This window comes from Aptenodytes patagonicus, chromosome 5 (genome assembly GCF_965638725.1).
Source record: "Aptenodytes patagonicus chromosome 5, bAptPat1.pri.cur, whole genome shotgun sequence".
NCBI lineage: Eukaryota > Metazoa > Chordata > Aves > Sphenisciformes > Spheniscidae > Aptenodytes > Aptenodytes patagonicus.
In genome coordinates this window covers 61,001,544-61,021,171 of record NC_134953.1, presented here as the reverse complement: position 1 = coordinate 61,021,171, position 19,628 = coordinate 61,001,544, and the positions used below count along the sequence as shown (strand labels likewise).

General features: G+C 37.9%; 1 protein-coding gene across 8 annotated transcripts in view; it reads left to right on the top strand.

Annotated features, from left to right (window-relative positions):
• The window catches only part of FGGY (FGGY carbohydrate kinase domain containing), a 145,805-nt gene that overhangs the window by 98,153 nt on the left and 28,024 nt on the right, over positions 1-19,628 (top strand). For 6 of the 8 annotated variants that reach the window (XM_076340061.1, XM_076340055.1, XM_076340056.1 and 3 more), the window contains 6 exons: positions 361-468; positions 3,873-3,934; positions 9,008-9,155; positions 10,819-10,893; positions 14,512-14,632; positions 17,942-18,036. In XM_076340061.1, the coding sequence (XP_076196176.1) occupies positions 361-468; positions 3,873-3,934; positions 9,008-9,155; positions 10,819-10,893; positions 14,512-14,632; positions 17,942-18,036 (609 nt within the window). Of the gene's footprint in view, positions 1-360; positions 469-3,872; positions 3,935-9,007; positions 9,156-10,818; positions 10,930-14,511; positions 14,633-17,941; positions 18,037-19,628 lie in introns of those variants that run through there. The other 2 variants (XM_076340057.1, XM_076340059.1) reach the window with 2 other exon arrangements.

Here is a 19,628-nt window from a genome sequence, read left to right as displayed (position 1 = left end):
TTCTGGCAAAACAGGGCAGTTTCTTGCTCCCTGTAAAATACAGTTCCTGTTCCTGAAATTTCTTACTTTCTGCATGGCCAGACCCAGCTGTTCTGTAAATGGGAATCAGTGGGGGCAGTTGTGCAGTCAGTAGCTGCAGCTGTGTCATCTCATCTAAAAACAATGCAAATGGGGGACATATTTCTCCACATTCTCCTTAGAATAAATCTCTATCTAAACATCTCCACTCTTGTTGGTAACTCCAGTGGAGGAGCAGGAATCATTTCAGTATTGGACTCTGATAGCTGCCAAACATTAGTTGTGAAGTACCTACTTTGAGAGGTAGTTTGATTCACTAGAGCTTTCTTTTTGCTCTTCCAGGTCAGTGAAACACCAATTTTTGTGCCTGGTGTTTGGGGACCTTATTTCTCTGCAATGGTACCTGGATTGTGGTTGAATGAAGGAGGTCAAAGTGCTACAGGAAAACTGGTAAGTGTTTGGAGACACAAACAGACTCCAAGGTGGGAGGTCTGCTATAACTGCTGTCATTCAGGATAGCTTCACTGTCAATTCAGCCAGAGCTCTGCCTGAAACACCTCCGTAAGATCATAGGAGAAACCGTGCTGCTGAAAACAATGAACAATTAGTTGATTGATATGCCTTTTACAAACTGTTCATTTGCATACTGATAGGGGATTATATATGGGGCAGAGCACTAAGGGCATGTCTTCCTTTTATGATGATGATTATTGTTATTATTTTACAGGCAAATAGGCATTCATTCTTTACTTTAGCAGGAGGCTGAGATAGACTTTGAGATAAAGAAAACTGTACATATTGTGTTATATAGAACAATTGTGCTCATTGATGGGCATGAATGAAAGCTGTATTGTATGGACAGAATAGTAATATATTAACATGCTATCCTGTCTAGATAGATACTGCATATATTGTTACCTCAATTCTTTCCATGAGCGCAAAGAGTCTGACTATATTAGGTTAATGTAATTTATCAATAAAAATTAAAACCAGACTGGATCCTCTAAAAAGAATTTTTCTTGCTTACAGGGAGGCAGTCAGAACTAAAACAATTAAGTCAAATTTAAAGAAAGCCTAGATGTATAAAACGGTATTTAGGCAGACTTTAGCTGCTCGAGTCCAAAAGTGTCAGCAAGACCTCATTGGCTGCTTAACCTTGGAAGCTTCTAAAGCTCCTTTCGTGTCTCCCTGCTCAGTCTGTAGAAATACTGACTGCCCTTAGGGGTGAGGTGCCAAGCTCCTCTTGAGAAACTACAGGAGGCGGGCCTAGTCCTGTGGGTATCCTCTGTAAGCTCAGCAAACACACAGGTGGATTTGGCCTTTCACAAATTGCAGGTGTAATTGCTGTCTTACTCAGACCTAGCACCACCCACCTTTTTAAAAGCCTAGCGATCATAGTACATGTCCAGGAAGTAGTAGATTGGGGCATCACTGCATTTATGCATTCCATATGAAACAGTCACTGCGTGAGAAACAAATAATCCTGGATCAGGAAGCCCAGACACACCCTAAGCATTGAGCTATGAATTGGTGTTCCCTCCTGTGCTCTCTCCTTGGCCTGGTGAATCTGACATTCCTCTCTGTACAGCGTCACAGCTTCAGTGGGAGAGTTATCCCTCTTCCTCTCCTGCAGCCTCTGCTTCCCTTCCCATCTCCAACCCATCCTTAGCCTCATAGCTAAAGTGCTCTCGTAGCAGGTGGGATGTGTGTGCTTTAAATTTTTCGGGTCAAGATGGGGCGAGAACCAAAGTGTCCCATTTTATAGGTAACCGCTACAACCAGAAGTAAAATTAAATTACTGCTCGTAACACCACCACTTTAAAAGGAAAGTGGCAAATCTTGTGTGTTTCTTTGTAAGAACACTTTTGAGAGGAGAAGTCTCTGTGTGCTTAATCCAAACTGGGTAAAGACACTTAACTAAGCTCTAGAGAGGATACAGCAAGTCGGTGTTTTTTCTTGGCTGGCTCAGGGTGGTTCCACACTTAAAATGTACCGTGAGAGTTAAAAATCCTATCCATTCTAGTATCAGAGAACAAGATGTTCCTGAGTCATGAAAGAAATTGCTGGAAAAAATGTATAGACTTGTTAGGACCCATAGCAAAAGTCAGCTTTAAGTACTGTTAGGTATATTCGGGAAGCTGTCTTATTAAAACATTCTTAGAATATCTCATGTGGTTTTCTTGAGGTTGTACGTACAGAAAACACTAGGGAGCCATAGGAGGAAACAGTGTATGTGCACTGTATGGAGGATAGGTTGCATTCATTATCTTTGTAATTTTAAAGCTGTAGTCTTTTTAAGATCCTGCTTTCTCATACTTCAAGCTTTCTGAAAATAAAAAAAAATGGACATGTTTTGGGATTCTTTTCATTGCTTGATCTATGCCCAAAGGTGAATTCTTTTCATGAAATTTGAACAGTCTGTTGAACTTCTTAAAAGTAAAACTGATACACTTCTCTTTAAAAATCTCTAATTAATTTTTTTATTGATACAGCTGTGAAAAAAGTCTGTTGGATTTTGAAAACTGGTTCAGATAGAGTACAAATGAAGAATTAAGAACTCCGCTTATTTTGAAAAAACTTGTTTGTTTGTGTATTAGATGGGCTTTTGCACTGGATTTGCAAAATTTATATGAATAAAGATATTGCACAACAGAGACAAAGGATGGCACGACATCATTACAAACTGTAAAATAAAGAATAGCAGAAAAGGGTTTCTAGATGCAACCCTCATGTGGCCATGTCTTGAATTAAGGGCATTGAAATAACTAACTTCATAACTTCTGTAACATTTTTGTGTAAAGTGTTTTCATCGCACACATGTATATGTGCTATTTATTTACAGATTTATTTCTGAATTTATGAGCTGCTCCTATGTTCTAAAGAGATTATGTAAGATTGCAAAATTCAGGCCTGAGCTTTGTTTCTAATGCCTGCACATGTTTGAGTTTTGTCTTTGATGCAAATCTCAGAAAGAACAGGCATGCACTATTTTTATTGCTAGGTTCAGATGTGTACGCTTCATTATATGTTTTTGTACACTGATTAAGGGCTAGACTTCTGCTGTTAAAAATTAAATACCTAATGTGGTTTGCTGCCAATAGGTGTTGCCAAATATACTCAGTGCTTTTGCGTAGCTCTAGGTTTGCCTCCTTAGCTTTTACTGTCACCTCTGATGGGATATTATCAAGAGGCCACAAAACCTGCTCAATTATTGTCTTAAAAGCCCGTGTTATTCTACCTGATACTTTGTTTTGTGAATAATGGTAGCCACTCTGGAGTGAAAGGACAAGCTGATTTATAAATTTAGTATAAGACAGAGCCTATATTGATCTTTTTTTATAGCAATAATTGCTTGTCAGGGTATACATTTTGTTTCCCGCAATGAACATACAGATCATCTATCAGGACAACAACACACCTCGTGTTTTATTATAACAGTGTGATCTAGAAAGATGTAGGGATTTGGGCCAAGAAGATGCTCCTGGTAGAATTCCAATGAGGGTATGCATGCAAGAGAATGGGAAAGACTAGAGGACATGCTCTCGGGTAGTGTTGGACAGGAAAAAAGTCATCCTTTCAGCTTGCTCTTCTGTCTGAGGAGCTGCATGCTTAGCATTTTGCCTATTTTTGGTGCAGCACTGGTTGTTTTTTCTTACTGTTTTTAAGCCAAATCCTCAATCCAGTAATGTCAGTGGGAGTTTTGCCATTGGCTTCACTGGGACTAGGACTTAACACCTCATAAGTAATTTAGAAGCTCTCTTGTCTTTTTAAAGTTATGACACTGCATTACCCTTTTCCGGAACTGAATTTTTAAGATGTAATCCTCCCAAAAATGTTGCTTTCCTCTTTTTCAGATAGATCATGTGGTCCGAGGTCATGTCGCCTTCCCAGAACTACAGTCAAAAGCTGCAGCCAGGTCACTGTTCTTATTCCTTTATCACATACCTGCCTTACAAATTGATGATATGCTGTATTCCCAGCAGTGCAGAATTGCACTGCTGTATCCTTACTCTGAAACAGGGGAATTAACTGTTCATAGTGGGTTGGAAGTATTTACAAAGGCTTGCCAGGTGATTGCTCAAATATGAAAGCTTTAAACTCCCCTCAGATACCTTCGGCATATCTAAGTGGTGATACTAACTTTCTGCTTTTCAACTTTTATATTCAGCTCAGGGTATTTCTTGATACCATAGCATCAGCCCTGTTCAGCAGACCTTTATGCCTTGGGCTAACGATCTGTCTTAATTTGTATTAAGCACCAAGGATGAGATATAGCTTAATTAGGAATACATTATTCAATATTTTTGCAACAGTCATCTAAAGGAAAGTATAGCCACTGTATGAAAAACTCCTGCATGGCAGCACAAATAGAACAGAGAAACCTAGGATGAATTTTCAGACAAAACTTAAGACTTAGGAGTGAATTGGAGGTTACTCCAGGATTCCTTAAGCAGGAGGCTGTGCACGAAGAGGAATTTTAGTTTGGTCTGCTTTAGAAGTAGATGAAGACAGTCCAGACACTTCTGTCAGATCTGGAGTTTCTCAAGCTATTTTGGCTTGGATTCCTTTTAAGATGGTTCATGTCACTCCCAGAGAGATCTTAGCTGAAGGGTTAGGTACACTGGATGAAAATTTGATTCTCTCTTAATTTCTTTTTCCTCCTTAGATTAAAGAAAAAAACCAGCAAACTTGGCATTTTATCTTCAGTTTATCACTCTGGTCTAAAAGGCAAGGGTCAGGCCTGATGTATTAAGCGCATGCAGTTATACAGTTATTTTCAGTCCTCCCTGGGGGGATAAAGCTACCTGGTTTCTCTGGATGACCCTTCCATGCTCTGTAGTGCCCAATGCCTTACTTGTTTGTTAAGAACTTGACCAGGATTCCCAGAAATGTATTGGACTTCACTCAATATGAAATAGATTCATGCTTCCTAGAATTCTCTTTATTGTTCTTTAAAAAAGGAAATCAGGAAATAAATGCATCTGTGTATGTTTGCAATAAGGATTGATCTGGGGTTTTTTTCAAATTTTTGGCTTCCAGGACATTTTTCCGGTGCCCCCATATGAAGCACAAGCATAAGACAAACAATTAGTTTAGTCTGTAATGCCAGGATAAACCATTTTTTTTGTGTTGGAAAAACGAGTATAGAGTAGCCTGCTTGTCTATACTAGGTCTGATACTGAACTGACTGACCACAACTGATTTCATAGTGCAAAAAGCTTGGATTGTGATGTGAATAGGACACTAAATACAGAATATCGGGAATAGAACTCCATGTTATTTGAGTGTATGGTGTCATAACTTTGGATTTGAGTCTCCTGCAGTTAGTAAAACTGTGGAGGATAGCATTGGTAAAAAGGGTTATAATATTTTATAAAAAGGGTTATAAAATTTATAAAAAGGATGATAATATTTTATAAAGTTAATTTGCTCAATGGTATTTTTATAATGCTTTCCAGATATTAGTCTCCTAATGCAATGTTTGGATAGCTATAAATTTAGTAAACAAGTCTCTTACTAATTCCCCCATCCCCTTTCTCCCTATCCTTCTCAAATATTGGTTAAATTTAAAGAATTTAATTTGAACAAACAAAAATAAGGAACTTTGCAATTTGAACTGAATTTTTCTCCTTATTTCTTCATTTCTTTCTACACATGGAGCACAAGCTTCAGCCTTATCACAGGGACTAGTAGCAGTAGCTATACAAGTATGAGGCATTTTTTTAGTGAACAGTGTTGGCCCAAACTTTGGATTATGAGTTTACTTACATTAAGTCATATACTTAATAAGAACATAGTTTCTTCTTTTGGGGGATTGTTGGTGATGATGATAAATTATTTGCCTGGAAATCTCAGCAGAATATTTCAAAGAATCTGGTTTATTATGTTTAATGTATTCTCTGTGTGGGTGTAGGAATTTATATCTGTTCAGCCATTGTAAATGGTCATCGAAAGAAAACAAAATGAGAATTCCATACTTAGGTGTGCAATTGCATATTACCTTTACTTCCCATGCTAGGTGCAACACTGTGGAGAGTTGGGCTGGTTTTGTAGTGACAAAAAGCACATGCATGTCTGGATCATTAAAAAACATCTGAGGTCACAAATCCGTGCCTCTTACTTGCTGCTGCCTATCACCTACTTCTACCTTCCCAAGCCTGTCTTTCCTTTCTCCCAGGCTCCCAACACTGCTAATAAGAAGGTTCAGCAATGGCAAACTGCCTGCTGAGCAGCTGATCTCGGAAGCTTTACTGTGCAGACTTCTGTTCCTTTGCCTATACCAGGAGCAAGAGTTTGCAAGCTGCGTTTATCACTGTTTCAGTAATTTGTGGTAACTTGTTAGGGTGCGAAGACTTCTAAGAAACCAGCTTCTACTGACCACTTATGCCGAAGATCAGTCTTGTGCAACCCTCCCAGTACTATTCCTATATTCTCTTTTCTCTTCTTTTACTGGAAGTGGAGAGGGTGGAATTACATGAGGATTGTCTGGACAGCTGTAAATTTAGCAGTTGGGCTAACTAATTGGCATACTCTGTGAGCAACAACAAAACTTGGTGTCTTTCATGCAGAAATTGCTTTGTAGATAGAACATTTGGTCTTCAATCTATGCATTGTGTAGGCTTGACACCTAGCCATTACTGATACGGTAAAATCCAGTATAGGTAGGCTATAGTAGGAAATAAAAAAAAGAAATAATATAATCATTTATGCTTTAATGTTTAAATACTTCTGTTTCTTAGAATCACAGTTTCTAACTGTTTGACAGCAAAGATTATATGCCCTTTGGCGCTTTGAGTAGTGCTATGTTTTAGGACAGAATTGCCTTTGTTTCACTTCTCAATGCCATTTCCCCATCTAAAGAGATAGGTCCTGGAAAAAAAGTGGTGAAGTGACACACACATTATCTATCAACAATTCTGAGATCTTTTAAGCAGAACATAATAATCATATTCGACAGTTCTATGTACCTCTAGATGTTTTAGAGCCCTTTTTTTTAGATTTAGAAATCTAAAATTTTTAGATTTGTTCCTGAAAGATACCTGCTGTCATCTTCCAGGATTCCTGAACAGATTAAATACTAACTTCTTGTTGCTTTCTGAAGTTATGTCCCTAATCTGAACATAACCCTGGGCAAACTTGCATTGATTTCTTATTCTCCACTTTCAACATAGTCCTTTTTTAATAGCAATAGCTTGTGCTCAACTCTGCAAGTCAGATCCAGCTGCTACTGATACCTTCTCATAGAATTGAATAGAAAAAGCTCCAGAGAGCTGATGGTGTAATACTACATATAACACAAACTTGGTAGAAACTGGAACCGGCAAGTGTTTGAAGGATTTTGCCAGTCCCTCAGTCCAAATGTAGTGCCTTGAACCCATATCTATGTGTAGAAAAAAAAAGTAAAACGTGTGGAAAAAAAGTGTAATTCCAAGGTTATGTGGGTCTTAAGCATATTTGGCTGAACTTCAGCCTTTTTTGTACAGTCCTTGTGTTCTGTCAGAGCTGCATGAATGGCTAATCCTTGCGAGAGTGATCAAGCAACATGGAGAACAGATAGAAGCTGGGATGTCTGGTAGGTCTGTGGTTGAGTGAAGCTTTCCTTTCTTTTCCTTCGCAACAGTCAAGCCATGATTTAGACTGGAAATAAAATGACCTTGTCCTTAGCATGTACTGCTTATAGTGCAGTCTTTAGGGATGTAGAAAATAGGGCCACTTTTATAACAAGGGGGAAAAAATGATTGTGACCTCAAAATTATCATAATTTGGGTCCAGGAAGACACATAAAGTACATTTTAAAGTACATGAATAATGATGTGAATTAGTTATTTTAATGTCTTCCAAGTGTACTTCATTTTGAATGATATCCTCTGATAGCATACACATGGTAAGGTATAATTGAAAAAACATGCAGCTGAATGGTTGAACGCAAAGTATAAATATACAGCTGCTAGCAGGTCAGAAGTCAAACTAGTAAAGCATATGCCAAATTCCCTTAGGGATCTCATTAGTGCATGATTGAATATACATGTAGAGGCTAAATGAATATCACTGTTTGGGTCTACAGTGGATGAGACAATGACTAATCAATTGTAATTAGGGTTAGATGCTGTTATTGACCCACATGTCTAGAATTAAATGCCCCACCTGGAGATTTCCAAGGAGTTGAAAAATATATATGAATCTGTTTATGATAGTATGAGTGTTTGAAAAAAATATACTGAGCATAACTGCAACATTTTTTAAATGGAATGTCACTAGAGTAATTGCAAGCCAAAGCACTGAAGAATTCACCGTTAGTCCTAAGATTACTCTTGGTCCAGGAAAGAGTCTGTTGGATATTGCGGAGTTGGGTGTAGTATCCGAACTTAGATACAATCATATTTAGGCCCATGTTTAGCTCCTCCCTAAAATAGCAGCCACTTGCTTTCTGTCCTCCACCCTTAGTGCTGCATTTTAATCATAACACACACTGAAATAATTATGGTTTAAAAAAGGAAAGCTCTAAGTCCAGTGCTATTGATTAATCAGAGAAATTTTTAAACATTTGTAAAGGAATTTGATTTTCATTTCTGTCTGGAACTCTCCTTATTCCTCTCTCTCAGCTTTCTTTCCTCTAGCTTTCTCTTTCACAGTGTCAGCACCTTTCTGTTAGAGACAAGCATCATCAGCCCCCAAAATATCGAACAGCTCTGGCTCATCTAGGGACCCGTAGGAGTCAATGTACAAACTCAAGATCACAAACTGCCATTATCTCCCCTCATCCTGTGGGATCAAGCAATTCAGATGGCCTGCTGAATGGACGTGCAGATAGACATCCCCACTGCCTACACCCTGCAATGCCATGGGTCGTTTTTGCCTTTCTCCCCCTTTGTTTTAAATTTGGGATTTGGCATTCTTTGATGGGTTTCCTGCATTTGATGGTGGTACAAATGTTTTATGTTTGATGAATAACCTCCCCCACTCTTTTTCCAACTTGTTTTTCTTCTAGTGCTCACAGTATATATACATACTTGAACAGTCACCTGGATCTGATTAAGAAATCTTTGCCTGTGGGTTTCCTCACTGTTGATTTACATGTTTGGCCAGATTTCCATGGTAACAGATCTCCCTTAACAGATCTGACACTAAAGGGCATGGTAAGAAACAGCCTGTCTTTGCAAAAAGGTCAATACAGGGTAAAAAAAAAAAAAGCTTGGAAGGAGCTTTTTTTCAATTTTGAGCATGCTTCTCCTTAGCTATTTAAACTATCCCATAGGATTTGTGTTTCTTGCTGCATTTTGAAGTGTGCTAATGTTTCAGTAGAAAACCAGAGATCATTGTAGTTGAGATGTCACTACAGCCACATTTATTTTCTAAAAATATGAGGAGTGTTGTATGTGTCGCAGTACCTTTCCTAGGAATCACATTTCAGAGCACTGACTAGCAGCACTTGCTGTTAACTCACCTGTCTACAGAATTTTGCATATCTGTTGAAAAGAATTTCAATACAAATTTGGGTATGCCTGTCTGGGAAAGGACTGGAATATTCTGAGGAGAGATTGCTTGATTTAAACAGATAAATGTTCAGTAAATGTGCTGTATTAGAGTTGTTGGGTAGTAAATTTCAACAGAAACTGAAAAGCTCCTCTGGTTATTGTTAAAAATGGGCATAGATGCTCTTATGATTGGAAATATGCAACCATGGTGCTTCATACATCTTTGTTCAAAGGTAAACCTGATCTGATTCTGGCTTGTGGTTTTAAAATTGCTGCTTTTGGAACTTAAAGGGATTGAAATATTGTGTTCTGTACAAAGAAATTTTCAGAGCATTGCAATCTGGGACCAGAAAGAGCAGCGTTTGGAAGCTCACCAGAGAGCCTCTGCTGGGGAGATTTTCAGCCCATCTTTAAATGTTTAGATGTTTCTCTTCACTGAACTTCATGGTGGTAGATCGGCTAAGTCACAAGCCAGGATGTTAACTGTGCAGAACTATAACAGAAGAATATCATAAGGGTATAATTTGATAATATCAGAATACCTGGTGATTAATGCAAAAATGTACTTCAAAATGGCATATTGTCCTTGAAGTGAGCATCTCAAGCTACTCACCAGCACCAAAATCTGCTGTATTTGAGGTTGAGATAGGAAAGGGTAGGCTTAAGCACTGCAACATGTTTTAAACCACGAATGAGGGAAACATTAAAAAAAAATGGATGGCTTATATATTTTTGGGTCCTAATAATACATGTATTATTTTATGAAAGAAATATATGCTGCAGCAGAATCAGAATTTCCTTGGTATGATGGCTGTATGCAAATACTGGTAATAGCAACACATTTTTTCTGCCACAATTATGGCTGCATTCAGGTCTTGCCTATGCTGATGTTAATCCAGAGCAACTACAGTGCAGTATTGGTTTATGTCAGAGTAAAGGAGGTTAAGATATAGTCTTTAATTATTAATTGTGTTTCAGTGTTAGGGTGCTTGGAAGGGAGGGGGAGAAATGCTTTTAAAAAGTTATTTTTATGTAATAGCATCTTCATATTATTACATTAAATACATTCACGAGCAATATCCGAGTCATAACATAAAACTGTCAGAGTTAATCTATCTCTAATCCCATATAATATGCTGTTTGTTCTTTATTTGTGGTTCTTCCCCAGATCGGGAATAACATGTTTAACATAACATTATGTGTACAGCTCACAAAAGTAGGGCTTAGAATTAGCACTTAAAACTTGCTACAACAAGAAACCATAGAAAATAATAGAGTTTTACTATGGCTGGATTTGTACATTTTCTTTTTGATCTTCGCACAGGTTGTTGGACTAACATTGTCTCGGGGTCTGGATGAACTTGCCCTTATCTACTTGGCCACGATTCAAGCCATTGCTGTAAGCCATTTTAAGTGCATAAAAGAATAAATGAATTGTCTCATGTTCTGTGGCAGACTGATCATTCCCTTCTGCTAAACAGATTTCTAATAATAGATGAATTCACTTAATGGACTTCTTAAAGGAGCAAGATATTGTTTACGCACATTTGTGACTGCTCCCTACTGTAGGATAATTGACAGACTGTGGAGAAAATGTTCCCCTAAAAAGTTTTCTCCTTATGGCAATTCTGTAAATGGAGCTTTTGCCTCTAGTGCAGATGTGAGGAAAGAGGCTGATACTATATGGGGCAGCGTTAACAGCATGGGCTGTCTAGAGTCAAGCTGAGAGGGTGGAAAAAAAAAAGCTTTGGCAATTGTATGAAGGAACTTGTGCTCCCCTAAAATGCCTCAGCTTCAGATTGTTCCATGGATTTCCCCTGCTTGCCTGTTAGATGAGTCAGAACTCTGTACCACAGCGAGTCAGAGTGGGTCTGTGATTCAGTTCATAACGCTACAGACCGAACAGACCAGATCTCATTCCTCCCTCGGTTTCCCTGCTGCAAGGCAAGCAGTTGTCTCGTGCGTAGCATTTCCCACCCGTGGCTGTGTTTCTGTAAAAGCAGGCAGAGGGACCATCTTCACGAAAATGTCCTCGATGTTTGCTAACATGCAGAGATGGGTAATTTTATTGGAATACTTTTTTTTCTGCCCTAATTTTCTCTGGAACCCAGGATTTCACAAGAAGTTCTATTTTGAAGTGAAAACCTGGGTCAAATAAATTGTTTTGAAAGTCTGGTAGGGTATTTTCAATGGGGTGTGCTATCCCCAGGCATTCGGTGACTGAAATCGGCGTTCCTTTGACATCCTTTTTGTGAATTTTTTTTTTTCTTTAAAGTTTGTTGAACTTGAGGTGTTTTTGCAAAACATAAACAGTTTGATGAATTGGGGAGTTTTCCTGACAAAACTCTGTTCAGTTGGAAAACTTCCAAACTCCTCTACTGGTTAAACAACAACTTTGCTAGGCTGGGTCAGCCATCTGGGATATAGAGGGTGGGTGGCTGCTGTAAATTTACTGTGAACTGTACATCTTACATGTTAACCTTCCCTCTTCAGCAAATAACGAGAACTTAACCCCAGCCTGGAATGCATTGTTGTGAGTTTTGATCCTTTTTAAGATGAATGTAGCTTGGTTATACCTGATGCTTCAGTATAATCCCACCATTTAAATAAGAATGTCTAGGAGAGTTTAAACAATGCCAGCAACTGATACTGCCCCCTGAAAGAAACTTTCCAGTATCGAACAGGTGCTCCATTATTATATTGTGCTAACGAAGTGGAAAAGTTCTCTGCTGGAAATCCTGGGAAAGTCACCTATTATCTCATTATATGATACAACTCAAATTTTATTGTAAGACACAAATACTGTGTTGAACACTAAATTCAGCATCTGCATATATTTTTGATAGCTAATTGCAGTGATTGTGAGATTTAATATAAAAAGGCCATACTGTAGTTTTCATTGTAAGTTAACAGAAATTTATTTTTCTTAAAACACTGTTGAAACAGTAACTAAATGTAGACAGAGTAGACTTGGTTTTGACTTGATATATTTACTAACTGCTAATCTGATACCTAGGAAATTTAATTTTCCTCCCATACACTGTCACTCCCAATTTTAGCTTCACTTTTGTTGCAGGAAACAGTTCTTGTTCAGGACCGCCCCAATCCTGTACCATTCGCTGTCTTCAATGGGTGCAAGATAGACTTTAAATCTAAGTAAAAATCTTGTAAAAAGTGTAGGCCTGCCCACAGAATGTTAATCTCTAGTTTTCTTTTCAGCAGGAGACGCTTTTTTCTTTTCATATAAAATTTGCATTTGAAGCCCCTCAATTTGCATTTTCTCCAATCCAGGATTAAATTAGTTCCCCCTCCACCCTCCAGTGAAATAAGTCTGGCTTTAATTTAAATTGCTATGTGAATACAATTTTCCAGGCAGGTAAACACAAAATAATTTTCACAGCATGTTCTTTCTCAGGGTCTTTGACGTGTGTGTGTTGTGAGAGAAGTTGTTAATAAATTTGAATTTCAGAAGTAGCGAAAGAGAATATCCTTTTAACTATTCATTGCAAAATGTGATGCAACAGTTAGACTGATGAGAACATGATCAGAGATATAATTGTGGCCGTCAAGCCCGTTCTGAGGAGACAGACTCTTTTTAGAGCAGTTTATTTTTCCATAATTAAAATTGTGGCTGTGTCATTTGGAAATTAGCCCTTTGTGTCAATAGGGAAGCGATGGATTTAGTCAGCTGGTGTTGCAGCTGCTAAAGTTCCTCATAACCGCTTGCCTGAAAAACCAAAATACATTTGAAGGCCTATCCAGAGTGGTGCCAGTCATGGTCTGATGAAACTCTGCTAGCTTCAATTTTCAGTAGCTTTTATTTGAAGAGGGGTTTACTGCAGGCTGCAGACCTCTTAATGAACTTGCAGCATAGCATAGAGAAAACTTAAACAACAGTTTGTGAAAACTTTGACCAGATTGTGTTTTGTGGGGAATCTACCTACAAAGAATCAGCCTGGGCAAAATTTTGGCCTGAATTTGGCATTTTGTCAAGCCTGAGCTTCAAATTAACTTCCAAGGTATTATCAAGAGCTGGGAATTATTTTTGGATGAATAATTTGTCAAAGAAATGGAAAATGTTCTTGCAAGAGGAAAGAGGGAGAAGGTTGACTTCAGTGAGTAGTTGGAGGCAAGCGAAACAAACAAAAAGAGAAAAGATTTTTTTTAAAATGGCAAAGCATTTTCTTTCATCATTTGTGGAGCGGAAGACTGAGCTGTTCTAGTTTGAGTTTCTCAGAATGGAAACTGTAAATGAAAAGTTTAAAAATATGCCTACATTTTAGATGTTTCAATTAATCCTGGCATGAAATGGAACATTTTATTTTGCATAGGGCAAAGGCCAAGAGAAATAGTTAAGCCAATACAAAATTCTTCAGGTTTTCCTTTTTGCTGAAAAGACAGAAAATACAGGGTTTTATTTGCTCCTTTTTTGTTCTGTTTTGCTATTTGGCTTCAGAATTGAAATCTCTTTACTGAGACTGATTTTCAGATGCTGTTATACAAAGTAAACAGAAGCTTTTGGTGGGGATGTCTTTGCCATGTAGGTTTTAGTTCTGGATCTGGAAATGTTTTCTGTACTCTGCTGCGTTTGGTCACAAACAGCTGCCTATCACTGCCATCAATTTTTCCTGGTGCCCATTTCTGTGGCTTCTCTGAATCCCTGTCTTCACCCTTGTCGGTACTTCCCTGTAAGCCCCATTTCCCTGTGTTATTGTGTACTGGTACGTCTTCACTCCTTCAGCCAGCCCCAGGATGTTTACTGCAATATGCTGTGCCCATGTACTGCCCAATTCCTTGTGCCATCTGTTTGATTTTTCTAGTTCTTAATTACAATGCCTGTTACTGGCTGGAAGCTAAGCAGAGGCCATATCCCTGCAGGTCTGTTCCCAGCCCTCAGGTTACTGGTAGGGGCGGTTAGTAGTATCATTCTTTTTAGCAAATTGTGCTTTAAGATCTCTTCCTGTGGCTGCTCTCCTGTGCTCATCTGTTTTTTGGGTTTTTTTTCCCCTTTTTGAAGTTAGGAACAAGACATATTTTGGAAACTATGCAGGCTGCAGGGCATCATATCAACACACTGTTTCTGTGCGGTGGGCTGAGCAAGAACCCTCTCTTTGTGCAGATGCACGCTGACATTACTGGTAAGTTAGAGGAAGTGCGGGGAAAGGAGTGTAAACTACTTTATTTTAGGTGGCTAAATACTTTGTCTTTGGAAAAATAAATACTTTCTTTCTATAGAACTGTATTTTGCTGGTTGGCCAAAAAGTGTGTAATGAAATGTTACTTCCTGCAAGACTGGATTTCCTGAAATCTAAAGACATTTGAATAACACAGAGATGCGGTGCAAGCAAAGCTCCATACTTCGTATTGTTAGAAAACAGACTTCTGGAGAAACCTCCAGCATGATTTCTAATCTGTGGATCTCAGACTTACAGGTTTTTTAAGAAAGTGTGATTGAATAAATACTAAAACTTGGTATGGAATTTTTAAACCCAATATGTATAAATTACCTGTCAGAGATGTTTTTCACTATCAGATTTTTATTTTTAAAAATTACTTGAAATGTTCTATAGAAATTATTCCATTCAGTCAGATTACAAGAAGTTAGTTAGACGAGGATAATGCCCAGTACATTTTGTGAGCCTGTTTTGCATGAGATGTGTTTTACTAAAACCTCTATTAGCTTCATTCTGTTTGAATTCTGTTGGACTTCTCCTGACACTTCCTGCTTATGCTGGACATTGTATCCATTATATAGAACAATTCTTTTCTGAATTACTTCCATGTCTGTATCATTAATATGGTTTAGGGGACAATTTCTGGATCCTTGCTCCTGCATGGTGTTGCATGTGGTTTTGTAGAATTCCCAATGGGTGGAAGGTCCTGGGTATGTGGTTCATTACAAGAGGAGGTGTCAGGCTTGCACGGTATTTTTGGTATCCCTTTAGCCTGTGTGTGTTGGACATCTTAGCACACCTGTGAGTCAGTTGAATATACTTTAAAAAATGTGGGAAAACTAACAAAATTTAGTTTAAGGGACTACAGAGAAGCTTTGAATGATGTGTGTTTTGGGCATATTTCAAATTAAGACCAGTTGAGCTGTCTTGAATGAAGTTTAAAGGCTCAGATTTGGGGCATTTGGTCTGGAGATCTGACTTGCCCTAACATCAAACCATGCTTCATAACCTTGATGCAGGAGGGAAGATGAAAATATGCGTTATGTACTTACCTGAGATGAAAACAGAAATAGAGAAGCAAAAAACGTAATGCCTATTGACCTTAAAATTCACTAAATACATTGTAGTCAAAGTGACGCTTTCTGTTTGTGAAAAATGATGTTGTCAAGTGCGTGCTTTTCCTTATATAACTCAAATGTTTTAGGTGAATTTCAGCTATGTGTAGAGTTGGGATGCTGGTTCATGATGTATAAAATAAAAGATCTGTGAAAAGGTATTCTGATTAAAATGTAATCAGAAGTTCTTTGACTGTAACTAATGGCCAAGTACAATTCAGTACAAAAAGGCCTTTTTGCAGTCTGGAGTTCTCCCCCATTTGTAAAATCAGTGACTGACAAGGGATGTCAGAGTTCATCTAACTGAAATGCTCTCAGTTGTGTTGAACTCATTAGAGCCTATCAGATAAAATAACTAACATTCCAGGATCAATCCCCCATTCTTTCCCGAAAAGAAAAAAATCTGAATATATTATTGTTAGCTGCAAATGCTCATGACTCAGCCATGCAGACATCCAATAGATAATTTTGCAGGCCACTTAAAAAGTATCTTGATCTTTTTGTTTGCCAGTAAGAATTCTGTATTCATTCTGATGATGCGGGAAATGTGCAGTAAATTTTAGAGCATGCTGAAAACTGCTTACTGCTTCAATGCCTGGCAAACAGCCGTGTAGCTGTAAGCTTGAGTTTTAGATTGTCTGCATCTGTTCGAAGTTGACCCAAGTCCTGAACTGTGGTCCATCTGAACCGGAGGAATGCTCAGGTGACTGATCCTACACTAATGTTTTTAAGGTGGATTTGTTTGGTCAGAGAAATTTAAAGGATGCTGTAATTACAGTAGTTCGCTGTTAGTAGTCATTCCAGCAATCAAGCAACAAGGTCTCACTGTATCTACTTTCTTTCCCCGTCACTCTGCCTGTGCTAACTGTAGGAAGAAATGGCATAAAGACCACTGTGGCACCTTTATGTCATTGAAAGTTGATTGTAAGGAGTTTTACACTGGTGGAACAGTGCAAAGTTAGTATAATGTAAGTGGATGCTTGGGGTGCAAGGTGCATTTGCTTTGTATCAATAATTGTTTCTGATACTAATAATTTTATTTCTTATTTTGAAAAGTGTGTATTTGCCTTTTCCTCTGTAGTTGTTGTTCCTGGCTCCCTTTAGATCTTCCTCCAAATTTCAGCTCCTTCTAATCTTACAGTTGGCTCCCAGGAGCAGCATTTTTGGGGGCATATCATTGAGGCCCTTCACAGAAGGAAGCCCTCCTCCCACCACTGTGTTTGCATCACCATTCATTGAATGAAATTATCTCAGTAATGGAAATTTAGACACGTGCCAAATACTGTAGGAATACTAAATTTGTTGGCTTAGTGAGGATGAACATCTAAAGTGTAGCTAGAAAAGTATTTAGACTTATGCTATTGTTTTAGGTTTTTTAAGGAGAATTAAGAAAGCAGGCCAATTTTTATTTGTTTATTACTCTTTTTCTTGCTTTTTTTACATTAATAATACAGGTCTTAGAAAACTTTGTGTGAACCAAGGGAAATTATGTTCATGACAGTACCCATGGGTGATGAAACAATAATTTTTAATTCTACTTCAGAATATAATTGAGTTTGTTTGTTTTTCCAGTGTTTTAATGTTGTTTTTGAATATCTTGCACCATTTGGAAGACAAGATTTCTCTTACGATTTCATACACAGCTTGTGAAAGTTTACTACTCATATTTTCATGTCTTCCAGCAAAACCAGACTGGCTTTGTTGGCTATATATTTAAAAACAAACACAAACAATCTTTTTTTTGTTCATTGCAAAAGAAACAAAAAAGATACCACCCGGTTTTCCCCTCGAGGTCAACTTTTAATAGGCACGTGGGTTTGGAGGGTGTGGGTAACAGGTTTATACCAAGCCCTTTAAGATAAATAGCCAGTGTCAAAGATCTGGGGGATTGTTTTTTGTATGCTTCATGTTCTGCATTAATATTTTGCTGAAATTGTTTTATTTAAATTCTGCATTTTTCTTGGAGCCTGGAACCACAGAGCAGAGAGATTTACATTAATCTACAGTAGACTGTAGCTCTGAATGGAGTTGTGAACATGGTTTTCAAGTACTTTTTGATTCCTTTTTTCTTTGTATTTTTTGCTTTAATTATTTACTGTGCTACTGGTGCAGTACTGCTATATTCTTCCTAACAGAGGCATGGCTTTTTCTTTTATAGGCAAGCCTGTTGTCCTGTCCAAAGAAGTGGAGTCTGTTTTGGTGGGTGCTGCTATTCTTGGAGCTTGTGCTTCTGGGGATTTTGCGTCTATACAGGTATGCAGTACCTGATTTCCCCCCCCCCCCCAGTTTTAATGCATTTTATACTTTGACATTTGGCACCATGTACAGACTTTAATTCAAGTGGAGAAGTTTGTACCTTCTGCACAGCCGGACAAGAGCCAGCATCGCTTTCTCTCCACCCTCTTTTTAACTCCATATGTTATTTAGGTGTATTGAAAATTCATTTGTCTTTTGACTGTAGGGACATGCAGTAGAAGCTGCTGTCTATGAAGTTAGGTCATGTAATTTTACAGATGAAAAAAGGAATTTGGCAGGGCTCCGATCCTGCGAGAAGGTCACACTTTCATCTCAGTTATATTTGTTCTACTTTCCTTCCTTCATATTGAGGAATGTTAAACATAAGAAACAACATAGCATTATTTATGCAGTAAAAAATGACACACCTATACCTCGTCTTGCCCACAGTGAATGCAGAGTTAATAATGAGGATGGAACTTCATGTTTATTCATGTTATTTCAATCCATTAACAGTTGTAAAAGTAGCAGTAAGGCTTTTATGTTCAGTGGATCAGCCAAAGCATGCATGACTTAGCCTCATTTATATAAACAACAGTAGTATACAGAAACCTGAAGAAGGGACTGAATGCCCCAAATCATATTTGTCTTTTCACCTGGCAATTCCACTGGTATAAGACATGTCCTCTCCTCATGCTACACAAGGATACTAAACAGTGTCCCTGCATCCACTTGGACAAAATTATTTATCAAGATGGTCCCTATGAGGCACAGATATTTGTATATGAAATTTTGCACAAAAACTTATCGGAATGTATTTTCTGAAGAGGGGGTCAGCTTCTCAACCTAGTTAGATTGACACAGTTCCACTGGAGGCAATGAACAGCTCAACATAAGCTGAGGAACTGGGCTGTGTTTGGCAGTTTTCCAAATGTGAATATACTACAGTGCAGTATAGGTTAGCAGGAAGAGCAGTTTCCTTTCATAAGAATTTTTCCATTAAAGTTAATCCCATTGCAACAAATACATAGTACAATATATATCTGTATTTAATAATTCTAGTGCTTGTAAGGAGAACTTGTTTTGATAAACGTAATTTCAGTAGCAACTTTTGGTGACAGGACTTCATATTTAATTCTTACTCTTCCGCTAATCTTCTGCCTTCAAATACACAGATATTGCATTCCAAGGTTAAGATGTTTTGCACTATTATGCAATAACTGCACATCTCAAAACTGATTTTATTAAGTCTGTCTTCATAACCATTAGAAAAATCTAATGCTGTGAAATTTTCTGTGATGTGTTTTTATATAATTTTGGTATATTCATTTACCTTTAGTTTTTAACCCTGCCCTGATATATAAAAATATTTCAGAAGCATGTCCAATAAAGTCAGAACAGATATGTATATTTTATACATATGTACATATATGTCAGTCTGCATAGCACACTCCTTCAGAAATCTTTTTCAGTGAAACTGGATCCTTTGAACCAGTCACGCCACAGACTTTTTAATTCAAAAAGTGTTTACTCTTTTACTGTTATGATATGTCAGGAGGTTCCTGCCCCTTTGGCTGTGGGAATATGTTTTGGCTTGTCATAAGTACAGT